At 42.3% G+C, this 15,889-nt stretch overlaps 1 protein-coding gene across 2 annotated transcripts in view; it reads right to left on the bottom strand.

Moving 5' to 3' along the window:
* Positions 1–1,409: 1,409 nt before the first annotated feature.
* Positions 1,410–15,889, bottom strand: part of LOC109031315 (uncharacterized) — a 29,810-nt gene continuing 15,330 nt past the window's right edge. The window contains exons 1-2 of one of the 2 annotated variants that reach the window (XM_019042766.2): positions 13,071–13,335; positions 1,410–6,786 (exon numbers count right to left, since the gene is read on the bottom strand). In XM_019042766.2, the coding sequence (XP_018898311.2) occupies positions 5,147–6,786; positions 13,071–13,146 (1,716 nt within the window). In that variant the 5' untranslated portion in view covers positions 13,147–13,335 and the 3' untranslated portion in view covers positions 1,410–5,146. Of the gene's footprint in view, positions 6,787–13,070; positions 13,336–15,889 lie in introns of those variants that run through there. The other variant, XM_019042767.2, reaches the window with a different exon arrangement.

Genomic DNA, 15,889 nt, shown 5'->3' with positions numbered 1-15,889 from the left:
TAAACGTGGGGTATTAGACACACTTTGGGGGATTCGTCTCAGTTTCTTGCAAAAGTCAAACTGGCGTGCGATTTATCGCATTGATTAAGTCAGAAATCTCAGTAGATTTTGATTTTTTAACCAAATGAAGACGATATTCCTCATCCATGGACATAAAAAAAATGGAGAATTTGCACAGAAATTTTTTATTGCTTCATCTGAAAGTACTTAAAGAGCAGATTTTGCAGTATTTTTCATAATTTTTTTCGGCTATGGGATATAGTATAAAAATAGATTTAAAAGTGAGAAAATGCGCCGCCTAGTGACATCATCTGGTGGCATTTCCCATTTAAACGCATGTATTTCGGCAGATTAGATCATTTTGTCATATCTCCTCCAATAATGGTTCAATTTATGAACCAAGGGCATCCTCGCACTCAGCTCACTTGGTAGCGTCCATTCAAACGCAGAATTCATCAAATTTTAGACACCTGTAAATTCTCCATCGGCAAAATTTAAAGAAATGAAAATGAATTTTTTTATTTTAGAATAAACAACCTAACATTCAATAAAGTAATTAGCTTCTGTATCGAATGCGAGGTTTCTTTGTGACAGCAATCGATTGATCATTAGGTGGGCAAAACCTGTTCAAGCTTTACGTTACTTTTTGATTCTCAACTAAGTGGCTTAATCAGAAAATCTGCAACGGATGGACAGTTATTGTCACTCCTAAATCCAAGTCAGTACATAAATTGAAGAGCTCTCACTCAGAATGATTGAAGTATTTTTCACAAAATAGTTCAATATTTTCTGATGAATGTGAAAGACTGGCATCATTTAAATCGAGTTTAATAGAAACGCACCAAGTCGCATTTGGAAAAAATAAGTTGAGAGTAGTTTTGAATTCAACTTCTCCTGAATTTTCACCTGTCAAAAATTTAAAGTCAAGAAAAATTATTTTGTACGTAAAAATAGTCATTTAACTTTACCCTCAACATTGAGTCTTATGGAGGTTTATAACTTCAAACCCTTTTCTTCTCCTTCCAACTTGATTCAACCTGGTGCAGTTCTGTCTAGCTGGGTCCACTTCAGTAATTGAAGCTTGAAGATTGAAATTATCCTAAATAAGGCAAGTTCTTGCCAAAATGTGAAAACTGTAAGGTGATCATTTTAGTTCGTACTAGCACTCAGCTTTTTTTCTAGCAACTTGGAGTATAATAATTTGATTGAAAATACTACCTAGTTTATTTCGCCATTTAATTTCATCAGAGACTGTGGTGAGGATGCGCAGCAGTCTGTATCAATCTTTTTTTTTTTTTAACCAAACAATTTTGATTGAAATGGCACATCCTTTGTTTTATTGATTACATGATTTGTTTTAATAATAAATTTCAATTAAGGTAGAAAAAGAAGCAAAGAAAAACTTGAAGTTTGTCATTTCGAAGTTCATATTTATTAGACGTTTTGAAATGAGGTATAAAATGCACAGTTGATGAAAAGTTTAAAAAACAAAACAATTTTATAAAGAATATAAATTAACTTTACAAGTGAAACTTGGAATAAATTATAACACATTTAAAGATAGTTAATTTTATTACTTTTAAATTAATAGGCGTGCGAAACTGTGACTCCAAGTCAGGGAGAGTCGCACTTCTTTATTTCAGTCTAGTTTTGCTATGCGGACAAAATTTTATTAACTCCAGCTAGATAGAGTTCTCATATTTCAAGATGAGCAAAATTATGGTATAATCTTACACATGTTAACCCACTGAAAATTAAAAGCAATTCAATAACATTGTAGTTTGGTTAAGTGGACAATAAACAGTTACATAACGTCGAAAACAGATTAACTTCTCACGACGGGCAAACAGGAAATAATGCAGAAGATTTTTTAAAAAACAGCTTGTCTGATGAAGACCCAGGTGGAAATTTAAGTATTCTCTTTTCATGAAAAAAAAAAAATGAGAATTGTCCTAGTCTACATAATAATTTGGACAAGAAGAAAGGATATCGTAACAATTATTTTTTAAAACTCCAATAAGTGCCCTCAGAGGAATCCAGGGTATACTTCTAATAGATTAAATGTATCATATACTTCAGTCAGCGAAGCTATAATTTTTAGCGCCTTGGCTTTGATTATATTGCTGTTTTTTCCCCCTGAGTTTTCGACCTGACAAAGCAAATATTTACTATCAATACGCAATAAGACAACAAAATGTTTGTACTGATTCCCTGCTGAGAAGATTAAGGTAAAATAGATTATATAAAAATAAAACAGAAATATATCTTTTCTTTTTGTGTACTGCGGTGCTTCAGGGCTTACGGCTGCCATTGCCTTCAGATTTGGCACTTGAGAGTAGGATTATATAGTCGCTGCTCAACGTTTATTTAATTGAGCTTTGTTCTAGCGCATGTGGTGTGTTACTTCCTGAGTTAAGTGTCACTTCCTGAGTTAAAATGGGCATTTCCTACTATCAAATCCCAAGAACTAACCTAACGTTCCTACAACAAATGAAACATCTCAAAATATTTCCACTACTTCAAAAAGCACACTTATATACACTATCTATCCAAATGGCATTACAGTAAATATTTGTTCAAGAACCTATAATATTTCTCATCTATTTTTTATATTTAGAAGGTACCAAGAGGAGTCAATCATGACTAAAACTAACAGTCAACTAGGAGAGGAGATGAAAGATTTTGTCCCCTCAGTTTTACACAATGGTAGACTGTATAGGCTTATGGAACCAAAGGGGTGACACACTTTTTTCCACTGACAATCATGAGGTGAATTAACTTTTAGGATTTTAATTCCTTGCTGTCAGAATCAAGATAGACCGGGTGTAGTATGTAGTCATGATTGACTGCCCATGTTCACTATTTGTACAAGTTTGTCTAATTTTCCTGAGAGGTTCCTTAAAATTAAGCAACAAATAGGCTAGATAATTACATTGGTAAAATTGATTTTTAAGTCTGAGCAGGCTTCCAATTTGTTGTTCTTTGTTTTTCTGCAAAATTGATAGAGAGGCTACATCCACTTGAAAAGCTTTGACGATATCGTAAAAAAACTCTGATTCTTGAAAGACTTAATTTAGGGGTTCTCTTTTGGTTCATGATTTGCTATATTTACAGAAGGCAATGTTAAGAAAATGGAAACGATAATTTCTTCCCTGCAGTTGTTCACTAAATGATCAAAAACGTGAAAGGAATACAAAAAACCGGTACTTAAAAGTCTTACTATAAAATCAGCAACGATGTGAAAGAGAGGATAGGAATCACTAATTGATTAAAATGATTTTTAATTATTGTAAGAAAAAAATGATCCTTAAGTAATTGGAGAAGTGACTAAGAGTCATAACAATTGCTTCACAATCAGTCGAGTCTGAAATTCCACCCTTGCACTTGAGAGAGGGGTGTATTATGTTTAAAAGGTTTACAAAATTTGCTCAAATTTTACCTGAGGCAGTTAACATTAAATTTATCATAATTATACATGTTTCAAAGATTTACATTTTGTCACAAATCAGAAAGCTACGAAGAAAAAGATAAATAAGTCTACAACTCAATCTTGGCCAAGTAAAGTTGACATTGCTGAGTTTCCACTTGTTACAAAGTTTAGAACATCCTCTTACACAGTTTACAATGGATGGTTAATTGTGAGATCAACCTTTAAAAGTGAAGAAAAAAGAGGTACCTAAACAAGCATTCAAGGAACCCTTCATATCGGCGAAGCAATGTGTTCAGTTGTTTCTGTTCTTTGATGGTTGACATTTAAAATTCAATTGAATGCTTTGTCATTTTTTTTTTATAAGACTTTTTTGAGATGGTGTTTCAAAAAGTAATATGAGAGATTTTAAAAATCCATTACCAAAAATACATAAGCCACTCAATATTGTTTTAGATTAGGTATGGGATTTTATCTTTTTTAACTCGATTAAGAGGCAAAAAGCCAAAAGAATTATTTTCTACAGATTGTAATTCACCTTGGACGCTATTCCTTTTTGATCAGTCTTTCTGAACTGTAAGATTAATTCTCAAAGACACTCAGCCATTGAAAAGAAGAAAAAAGTTTAAATTGATTAAAGGAGAAATTGGGAATTTTGAACTGCTCATGTTTCTATTTAGAAAAAATGAAATCTGAGTTTCCATTCCAAACATTCAAAATTGAAAGGTGCGTAACTGTAAATGAAATCAAGTTTCTTCACACATTTTCAGAACGAGATGCTTGGTCATTTCGATATACGCAGTAGCCAGCTTGGAAAATATGTGGGTAAATCGAATACCCAAGCATGATGGACGCATCTAATTCAAAATTTCCCTCTGACTTTAGTTCATAACTATAAGTGCAGCAGATTAGATTGAGAGACAGTACAATCATGATTTCAGGCTAACACAGAACTGTGAAACAATTCATAATTTGCTGGTTGTATCAGAACAATAAGTCTGTCGCTACACATTGAAGTTGAGACGATGAAATCATACAATTTTCAGAGAAAAAAATTTCACAAAATATCCATTACAATTGTAAAGAGAAAAAAATATTGAGACTACTTAACTATTTACAATAGTTACACTAGATTAATAGGAATTATTGCACTTAAAATCTCTCAGTCAAACGAGGCCCTATTATTAGGCCGTTGAGCCACGAGCGTCACAGAGCCAAAAGGGAGGTAGATAGGTAGGTAAATAAGACATTCAACGAGAAAATAATCAACGTACAATCTCATGTTCATCCTTAAAGAATACCGTTTGTTCTAGCTTTACGATTAGTCTCCTCTTAGAGGGTAGGTAGGAATAAACACCTGGCAACGAGAATGAGAATGCCCTGACCAGGTTGACAAACCTTTTTTGGCGAAACATTTGAAAAGGCTCTCGGTCTGTGCGCCCGTGTTTCGAGCTAGGAAGTGTTCCACGGGAGTCGCAGTTCCGCGCGGTGCAACTCCGGAGGAAGCAACGAGTCGAAACTTATCAGTGGCGTGGCTTGAATTGCGATACATCGATCGTTATGCCATTTAAACCTATAAAAAAAGATCGATTATCAGGGTGTTCGCAGCGAACACCTCAGTAATCGATTCTTTACCATAGCTTCAAATGGCGAGATATCGATAATCGATTATTCACGCCACGCCACTGAAAATTATCACAGTAAGTAGATCATTTATCACTAAGATGCCTTAGCGTAGTGGATGACTGAGTTATACCGCACGGACGCGACCTCCCGCTCGGGGCTCTCCGTGGACCGGAAGATGGTCTTCCGCTTCCGGAGGGGCAAGTTGAGCTCCTCCTTGCAGGAGCGGAGATCCACCGGGTCGGGCGACGACGACGGCACGAGGCTCAAGGAGTTGGAGACGGGCAGCCCGGTGCCGGAGTGGATGTTGATGAGGATCGGCGATGGTTCCCGGGTGTAGGTCTGTGGAAGCGGGAGCGGAAGAGGTAGCAACCGGTTGTTGGGGAACCCGGGCCTGTGCATCACGAACGAGTCGGGAATGATGCAGACGGACGGCTCGGTGACCGGCAAGGCCTCCGGGGTGGAGGTTCGACTAGAAACTTCGGAGGGCATCGGGAGGTAGCGCCGGAACCTCTTGGCGTCCTCGGACTCGTTGGCGGAAGCCACGGCGGCGGCGGCCAGGAGCGCCGGGTCCAGCCCAGAGGGTTGCCTCATGAACTGGTTCAAGTCTTTGAAGTAAGGCTGCGAGGAGGTGGAGGGTGGAGACGCCGGGGACATGGGCGACGGCGTGGAGGAGGGTTGGTACGGGGACTCCGCGGCTGGAGGCGGCGCGGCGGTGGCCGGCATCTGGACCGGCGCCATCTCCACGGCACCCCTCAACGGCGGGTTCTCGAATTTGTTCTCCTTATCACTGCTCGAGGACAGCTCGTTCTCGGCGCCGCTCCGGGCGACGGCCGTGACGGCGTTCTCCGAGTGCGACTTGATGTGGCTCTCCATGTTCTTCTTCGAGTTGAACGTCTCCGAGCAGATGGTGCACTTGTAGACCTTCTCGCCGTAGTGGGAGACCTGGTGGAGCTTGAGGACGTGGTTGTAGCCGAAGGCCTTGCCGCAGATCTCGCAGGAGTAGGGCTTCTCGCCGGTGTGGGTGCGGGTGTGGACCTTGAGCTGCTTGGAGCAGGTGAAGCCCTTGCCGCAGGACTTGCAGACGTAGGGCTTCTCGCCGGTGTGCGTCCGCATGTGGATGACCAGCTGACCGCTCTGGATGAAGGTCTTGTTGCAGATGGAGCACTTGTGCGGTCGCTCGCCGGTGTGGATGCGCATGTGGCGGTGGAGCTTGCCCGAGTGCTCGAAGGCTCGCTCGCAGATGTCGCACTTGTACGGACGCTCTTTCGTGTGGATCCGTCGGTGGACCGAGAGGTTCTCTTTGACGGAGAAGGACTTGTCGCAGTAGTCACATTTGTAGGGCTTCTCGCCGGTGTGGGTGCGGTAGTGGCGGGTGAGTCGGGCCGGGACGGCGAAGGTCTTGCCGCAGTAGTTGCACTGGTACGGGTCGTCGCCCTCTTTCCCGTGGGAGCGGAGGTGGTTCTGGTAGGTGTTCTTCTGGGAGAAGGTCTTGGAGCAGTAGGAGCAGGTGAACTTGTCGGGGGTCGTCGAGGAGTCCACGGCGGCCTCCTCGGGGTTCGGCGCTGGGAGCGAGAAGACGGAGACGGGCAAGTCCGGCGAGCAGACGAGACGCTTGACCGGGCTCAGGGTGCAGTCGGCGCCGACGGGCACTGTTTCCCGCACGGCTGCCGTCGATGGGCTGATCTCCTCGCCAAAAAGGCCTACCATTTCAGAAACACGGCTCCACAAAGTTTCTGCAACAAACAATAAAAACAAAGTGTCAAAATTGCGTCCAGCTGAAAATTCAACATTAACAAGATGGAAAACATCTAGGGAAGTTTAGTAATTTTCATCAAATATAGATTTAACTACATTTTGCTTTGAATTGAGTTTGAATAATAATTGGACCACAATTTGCAATTAGGAACTATAAATTCCAGCTCAGTTTAAAAACAACGTAAGTACCATCAGTTTCCCTATGCACATGAGTGTTTTTACAGATGAGCCAGAAATTAAAGTTCCGAATTGCAAAATGTGGTCCAATTGTTATTCCCTGGTTTAACCGAGAGAACCAAGAGTATATATATGCGAGGAAGCACCCCTGGTAAAAATTGGCGATAGGAGCTGCGTTTCAAAATACCATATAGTTCTTATAGCCGACTAAAGAAGGCTATTGAAAATCATATAGCTGGCTGTAGAAAGCGGAGCAAATCATATAGCCAGGCTATACGAAGCTATGAAAAAGTATCCAGTGGGGCTATAGTTCCTATCGCCGGGCTTTACACTTTATCGCCATTGGCTATAAAAGGCTATAAGAAATTGAGTAGAAATTCGTGTGCTTTGGAAATCATTAAGTTGGATACGAAATTACCTTAATATTTACAAAACACACATTATATTTTCCTTTAAAACATTTTTTTTTTTTTTTTTCATAAATTAAAATGAGAATAGTCCATACAGAGTGTGCAAACATTTCAATATCATGAGTTGAAAAACGCTGACTCCACGAGATTAAACATTAGAGCCTAACACAAAGCGGAGCGGCGACGCATTATTGGCGCCTACAAACCTAACAGGGATACTTCACGCATTGCGCAATGCGTGAAGTATCCCTGTTGGGTTTGTAGGCGCCAATGCGCGTTCCGCGCTCTCTGCCCGCCCGCCGCGCCGCAGCGTGCCACGGCGTCTGAAGCAACTATTTCACACTAGAGGTATTGCACAGTATCATAAGGAATTAAAAGCGCTCCAATATATTAAGAATGACAGGCATCCTTCAAAAGTACGGAGCTTTCCTCCCTAAATGAATCAAGATACTACGGCACAAAAAGAGAGCGGTAGTCCAAAAACTAACTGAGTCTTAGTATCCGTATTTAGTAACGTTTGGCATAAACTTTATCGTCTGGCTGTTGCTTAGTCGCCATCGGCTATAAAAGGCTATAATCAGCTATAAAATTGTACAGCCGGCTGCAGAAGCTATTAGAAATCTTACAGCCGGCTTTAGGTCTATGGTATTTTGGAACACACATTCTACTGCCAATTTTTACCAGGGACTTCATCACCTTCCGGCCGAAGTATCACAAGCGCCATGCGACGTTTCAAAATTTCCGCCGCCATTTTATTTTCTCACAGAGAAATTGTAAAACGAAGCTGGCCGAAAACACTGATGAAACACTGCTGCTGATGAAACTCAGTGACATTTTCAAACAGATTCAACCATTAATTTCTCTGTAAAAAAATAAAATGGCGGCGGAAATTTTGAAACGTCGCATGGCGCTTGTGATACTTTGGCCGGAAGGTGACGACTTGATGAACAGGTGAAGAATCAAGTATGTATATTTGCGAGGAAGCACCTGATGAACGGGCGAACGGTATGAGAAAGTGAACAAAAAAACTTGGGTGAGATTCGAAGTTCAGGAATGCGTTAAGACTCAAAAAAAATACAGAACACATTATTTGATCAAAAGTAAGGAAAAATGAATAAAAATAGAAAAATTTCATTCCTGCAGACCCCGCCCCCGGAGAATGTAGAGCCAGTCCGCCTGGTCATAACAAGGCTCAGCGAGAGACGGCGCGAGAGTCACGGTAAACGCGGCACAGCTAATAACTCAACGCCTTCAAAACGCTATGTAGGCAACAGTTTGTACGCATGCCAGAACTTCCTACCTCATAACCGTGATCGTGGCGTGCGCGTGGCCCAATCGCCGATCACTTCGATCAATGCTGAGCATGAGAGGGTACTTGGGCGAAAATTTAGTGGAATATCGGCGAATCGCGAACGCCTTTTCTTCACTTTTCAAGAAAATTGATTATGTTTATCCAAAATTTCTGAACTCTGAAAGAACTAATTAATCCCAGAACTTTTGAATTCCTCGAGACCATTTTATTGCATGTTGTTGATCTGTCATAGAGAGACTAAATGGCAACGGTGACGAGATTAGGATATTTGAAATTCCTGCGATCATTTTGGCAAAAACAGAAGTTTTCGCCGATGCAAAGGCTGAGGGAACGTTTGAAAAAACTAAAATTGTGTTTGACCGTAGATTTAAATTTTCTTTTATAAAAAGAATCTATTAATTGACCGAATTTTGAAAGTGACGCTTCTTGAAAGAACACATTTGACAATTTTGAAATATATCCTATGCCAAACGTATCCGATATTTGCATACCTCCAAATGGATTCTAGCCCTCGCTTCGCGTTTTGGACCAACTTAAACGGTAAAAATCCAAAGTAGAAGAAAAATATGCGCGTAATTGTTATTCTTCATGAAATCTTAAGCCCATAATTCAGCTCTCCAGAACTTTGGAATAAAAAGACCATTGATTAGGTACAGTTATCCACGATGACCACTAACTGTTTCTTGCTGTATCTTGAAATCTTTCCGAAACTCGTGTTAGAGCCTCATTTGGACCGAATTCATCAGAAAGGAACCAAGCCACATTTTCGAAAAAAATTGAGTTAGGTAAGAATTCTTTTGCGTTCCATTAGTCGTATGTAGTCGAGTAGTCCTGCCAAAAACTCAAAGACGAGAAACAAAAATTAGTCTATGCTAAGAGGGGTTACAGTTGATTTTCTACATTGAGCATAATGGAGAAATAAAACTTCAAACCTCTTTTTCTCAGTTTCAACTGTATGTGGGTTCGTTCCTTTGTGTTAAACTCGGTCAATTTAGCCCATGCGTTGATCCGCGGTGGAAAGAGAGGAAAAAGCGTTCCTCCCTCTAAAATCACTCTTTAAATCGGATGCAACAACGCATTTTGCCGCGAAATAAACAGGATGTAAGCCTACATACCGATCGTGGAGTAAATATTTAGGGAATCACTGCTCGGTGAGAGGAGAGTCACAGGAGTGGCCGTTCGATCAAGTTCGTTCGTCAATAGTAGCGCAACCGCGGAGCTGGTTACGCAGCGCAGAAAACGCCTTCAAAGCGCAAGGTAGGCAACAGTTCATGCGCGCGTCCAGCCTCCGCTGACTCACGCCCGCCCGCTATCCGATTCTCCAGACCTGAACCAGCTTACGCAATTCCGCAATCCGACTGGATGTTAAATGGGGGAGGGGGTCCTTGATGAAACTAATCCAAACCATCTTACTACGTAGAGTGTTCGAAAAATAACTATTTTCGCCTTTACAGACGTAAAAAAATGAATAGACCGCAATAAAAAATTTCCCAAGAGTTTTCGACGGTAATGTTTGGATGAAATAGTTTTGCAGGATGATCATTTGGACTGCATTTTGCAATTTGGAACTATAAATTCTGGTTCTTCTGGAAAAACACTAATGTGTATTGGGAATCTAATGTCACATACGTTCTTTTTGAACCGGGCTAGAATTTATAATGCCAAATTGCAAAATGTAGTCCATTTATGAGAAGTTCTCAAAGTCAGGGAATCTGGCATGACTGGAATGTTTTGAAGAGTGGCCATCCTAATGCTGTAACTATATCTGTGTCACAGTCACCGGTATGCAGTTCTGATGTCCACACCACAGTAATTTATTCATTACAAAAAGTTTTTCCACGACTACTCGTATGCGTACAAGGAAAAAGATATTCATAATGAGGGAGGGGGAGGTTTGAGTTTGGATTGCGAGAGGAAGAGGGTGCTGAGAAAAGTGCATTTTACATGGTGCTTGAACAAATCGAGCTAATTGTGGGAACAAAATGATAAATATACATCGAATTGCAATTTCTGCCTGGAGGAGAACCTTGGAACCTCTTGGCAGAAAGAACGCTCCCTTTCACAAAATATGTTGCTTACGAAAATTATAAAATTTGGGGAGAATAAATTGTTTTTGAACTATTTTCGAGACAATTCAATAAAACATGGGACAGAATTTCTGTGTTGGAAGTAAACGTTGTTAAAAATTAGAAAAAACATTTTCTTTCCTTTTTTTTATTAAAATTGTCTTTTTAATGAAAAAGAGAAGGGGGCAAGGTGGCGCCGATTTAGTTGTGAAATAAATACTTGATAACTTATTACCCGAAAATGAATAAGCGAGTGAGCAAAAATTCAAATGAACGTTACAAAAAAGCTTACTGTTGGTAAGACAAGTTTATTTGGAGGATATTTGCGGTCGGTCATGCATGAGGAGAAAAAACATTTTTCCTCTTTTTCAATTACAGATTTGCGGTAAACCTCTGAACCTAGAAGAAACGACTCTCCCTTATCAAAAATCTGCATGGATCTTACGAAAACTACAAATCCGTCCATTTTAAAAAAAAAATTCAAGCTTCGTTGTTTCTAGAATCCGATTTTTTTTGTTTTAAAATGATTTTGTCGTCCTCTAAGTATTTTTCACTCTTATTCTTAAAATTAGGGCAGGGCAAGTGATTGACATTCCATCCAGAAAAAAACCAAATCGGTGTCACTAAAACGCGATTATGGAGATCGAAAAATAATTGCAATTGTAGAAGTTTGAATGTTCGCGACGAGGTTAATTGCGCCTACATTTTGCGATGTATACGATATGAGCTCCCAAGTGTTTTAATAGTGGTATTCCGGGAAAATACGCTGCATGGCACGGCATGAGAGTCGCGTCTGTGGAGGCAAAGAAGAGTTTCAAAGTGTGCAATGCAATTGAAGGGTGGAAGTTTACTTGATTTGGCGTAGGTGTACGTACATGCTGCCGAATGTTTAAGAATTTTGTTGAAAAGAAACGCGTGGAGACTCTCGAGAAATCACACATAAAGTGGTCAAACGATTGCATAGTTAGTCTAAAAATTTGCCGAAAACCTACGAAAAATCAGGTTGCATCGACGAAGTAGATGGGGATGTTGACTCCGTTTTCATCTAGACTGGTTTGGTGATCACGTGATGAAGTAGATAAACGATTCACAGATTTGAACAAGTTCATTTGAATAGGCATTTAGATAAAAAGGATTGATCACCGAAATGCTTTTCAGAGACCTTTCAGAGAGGACCTTAAGGGATGCAAGAATCTTGATGGGAGAAAAAAACAAAGAAGGAAGAGATCGAATTCTAAGTTCGACAATCCCACTATGGCGATAAGTGCATTTCCGGATGGCGGGGTAGGGTCGCGGCGAAGATACATATTAGAGACAAAACACGCGAAATTCAGGTCGAAAAAGGAATGGAACGTCGATCAAAACTTAACGTGGAGCAAGACTACGACTCGGGAAAAAATCTCTTGCGCGCATGCAAAAGGTAGGCTCTCTTTAGATGAAAATAAAAATGCACCGATGAGGGACACTGTTTTTACTTAATATTTACTTTGTTTCAGATTTAAAAAATACGGAGTTGAGGGATGGTTTCGTGGTTTTCAGCGAAATATATGTATTTTTATCACAACGTATAACCGGAGACCGGAGGCGTTTCCTACTCAAAATCATACCTAAGCATGCCCATTAAGAAAAAAAAAAAAAGGAGAGAAAAAAATGTCCCATAACTCCCTTGACCGCGATGACCGGAAAAATGTTTCCAATTTTCTTTCCTATATTCTGTTTCAAATGAGCTCTTTTCTTCTGACTCTAGAAAAGTTCAAAATACCATGTGAACTTCAGGGACGATGCAATTGAGAAAAGTTCAAAATACTGCGTGGACTTCAGAAGCGATGCAATTTTCGAAGAGACACAAAAATGCATCTGATTTTTTTAAACCTTTCGAATGCATTATTAAAATGATAATCCCACACAACGATTTCCCCCGATATTCTGTAGCGTACGTCAACCCTCCCTGCTCTACCTCAAGAAAAGTTCAAAACGCATGTAACAAACTTTGCAAACCGGAAATGCAACCGTCACAGAGACACTAAAAATGCCCTGATTTTTTAAACCTTCCGAATGCATTATTAAAATGATAATCCCACACAACGATTTCCCCCGATATTCTGTAGCGTATGTCAACCCTCCCTGCTCTACCTCCAGAAAAGTTCAAAACGCATGCAACCTTCGCAAACCGGAAATGCAACCGCCACAGAGACACTTAAAATCCACCCTTTCCTCGACCCTTCGTTCGGTATATCCTACACTCCAGATTATTTTCCACATTTCTTTGTTTATTCGGCGTCTTGCTGGCTACTCACCGCTGACTGTGTTGGGCTTGATCTGCCACAAGTGCTTAATCCATTTCTTCTGTTTCTGGTCCCAGAGCTCAGCCATAGCGTACACACGCGGAAACACCACTAGGACACATGGACTCGACCGCGGGAAACTCCGGAAAACTCGGGAAACTCGGAAGTTCTGGGCGGGGGCGCGGTGGCGGCGGAAGCTCGGACTAGGAACTAGGAACTCGGGAGCGGCGATGCGACCGGCGGACAGGGAGCGCGGCGCGGCAATGCGGCAGTGCGTTGACAACGCAAACGCAGCCTAGATCGGGGACCCGAGAAAGTTTTCGGCTCCACGTGGAGACCCCGGAGGGCGGCGGGGCGCGGCGCTCCGCCCCTCCCCGCCCGGCCCCGGGCTCCCCTGGTTGCGTCACTGTGAAATGCAGTCGGAGGGTTGCGGCACGTGGACACGCGGCGCTGGGTTGGGATGCGCTTTTTCGGGAGGTTCGTTGCACTCGCCCAGCGCGCCCGTCAAGGACCCTGCGCTTACGCAATCCCGAGTTGCCTCCTCACGGCCAGCGCCGGCCCCGCTCCCAGGATCCTCCGAGGTGAATGCACCGCCGCCGTCCGAGCGGGGGTGCCAGGTGCAGGAGAGAATCGGGCCTGCATATCCTGGCCAAGAAACAGGTGTTTCCTTCAATAGCCCTTTCGAAATTTTATGCAAGGGGTTGAATTTCGTTCTAAACACAGCCGTCCCTCCACAAGTCTACGCTGTAAAAAAAGTTACGGACTTATAGATATTCCGTCCGTTCTGGGCTCAGAGGCCGAAAGTTCCGAGTGCTTCGTTCTGGAGGGTTTCGTTCAATAGTCCAGTCGAAACTTTATGCAAGGGCAAGGGGTTGAATTTCGTTCTAAACACAGCCGTCCCTCTATAAGGCTACACTGAAAAAAAGTTACGGGCTATGTAGATATTCCGTCCGTTCCGAGCTCAGAGGCCGAAAGTTCCGAGTGCTGGAGCCATAGTTTCGACTGCTCCGTGTGCTAGACTCGGAACTTTCGGCCTTTGAGCCCGGAACGCGGACGGTATGTCTGAATAGCCCGTAAGTACGGCTTCCTCGGCCGGAGTTTTTTTTCAGTGAGCAAGAGGGGATCCATTTCTGCTTGGCTTTTTTTATTAGCTCCCGATGGATCAGGGAACTAAGGGTGGTTACGACAGAAAACACACGGAATGAGAAAGGAGTCGTTGCAAAATACTTAAGCTTCCAGTCTGATGGTGACATCAGAATTCCAGATTTTTCAACCCTCTCTAAGAAATATAAGGCACCAACTCTTACTCTATGATATGAATTAAATAACCACGGACATATCTCACTCGAAGCTGTAAAATTATTTTACGACGAGAAATCGGAATACTTTAATATAAATTTTACTTCAGCAGGAGTCACTTTTAGTAGAGATGTGGTGGTACCTATAGATCGGAGCCGTACTTCGAAAAATAGCAGTCGAATTTGCGGTTTTTTCTTTTTGGAGCAAAAATTTTCAATTAAATATAAGAGCTAATAATGAGCTGTAGATAACAGCGAGATACTCTCAAAAAGCGTCTTCAGTTTGCATTAATTTTTACTTCCGGTAAAAAGGTCATTTCCATATTTTTCCCTAATTATCGACTTTCCATTTCATACGAACCAAAGAATGTTGCGAGGGAAACCACAATATTGCTGAACTATTTCAATTAAATTACTATTTAAGTTACTTTTTAAAATTTAGGTTCGAATTTCGTTACGAATAATTTCGTTGCAACTATAACTGTAGACTTTGACATGTGCCATAGTCCCAATCATGGGGCTCTTTGGCACGTATGTAAAATAAATAAACAAATAAGGGCTGAGCAGAGTCGCATCACGTAAAAATGCCGACATTGGAAACGAGCGTTCAAAAGCTCAGCCGCTCGAACGCGGAGGCGAGAGCGAGACTCGTCAGAAGACGAGAGTGTGTAACTTGTGCGGCCTACCGAGCGCGGCGCCCGGGATGATGCAGCTCGCGGAGCGGCGCGCGAGGCTGAGGGGCAGGCCGACGGTTTGCCGGGCGAGAAACCGTCGGCCTGCTCCTCCACGTGGATCGCGGCCTGGATCACCGACCTCGTTCAACAGGAGGCGCAGTGGGGACGCCGTCACGGCGCGCGTGGACGTCCGCCCGATCACCGACCCGCCCCCCCCCCCCCGGACCCCGCGTCCCCCGCCCGGGCCCGGGCTCGAATTTCGGCGCTGCGACGCAATGGAGCGCGACCCGAAATTCGCCCGACGCCCAGCCCGAATTTGGGGCCTACCACAACACAATCTACCGGCCACGTAGAATCGCCGACTCTGCTGAGGCCCGAGTATTCGCGTACTCGGACAGGGTTTCGCAATTTGAACTGGCCTGCCTCAACTACGCCGAAAAAAAATCAGATTTGTGTTGAGTACCAGAATTTTGGGAATATCTGGAGCGGTTCGGTTATCTGCCCCCAAAATTCTGGTATTCTACACGATCCAGTTTCATTGGAGCGAAGAATAGCAGGACCGCAGTTAATTTGGTTTCAATGATCGAAAAGTATAACACTGGCCTGCCTCAACTACGCCGAAAAAAAAACTCAGATTCGTGGAGAATACCAGAATTTTGGGAGCAGATAACCGAAGTTTTCGCTCCGAGTGCCCCCAAAATTCTGGTATTCTACACGAATCTGAGTTTTTTTTTCGACGTTGTTGAGGCAGGCCAGTATTATAATTTTCGATCATTGAAACCAAACTGCGGTCAGGTGATCAAAGTTGATGCGCGTTGCCCCCACTAAAACTTGGGAAAATTTGGTTTTCCGTTGGAAT

This window comes from Bemisia tabaci, chromosome 4, assembly GCF_918797505.1.
Source record: "Bemisia tabaci chromosome 4, PGI_BMITA_v3".
Lineage (NCBI taxonomy): Eukaryota > Metazoa > Arthropoda > Insecta > Hemiptera > Aleyrodidae > Bemisia > Bemisia tabaci.
The sequence above is the reverse complement of the archived record's forward strand: the minus strand, read 5'-3'. Positions and strand labels throughout refer to the sequence as shown.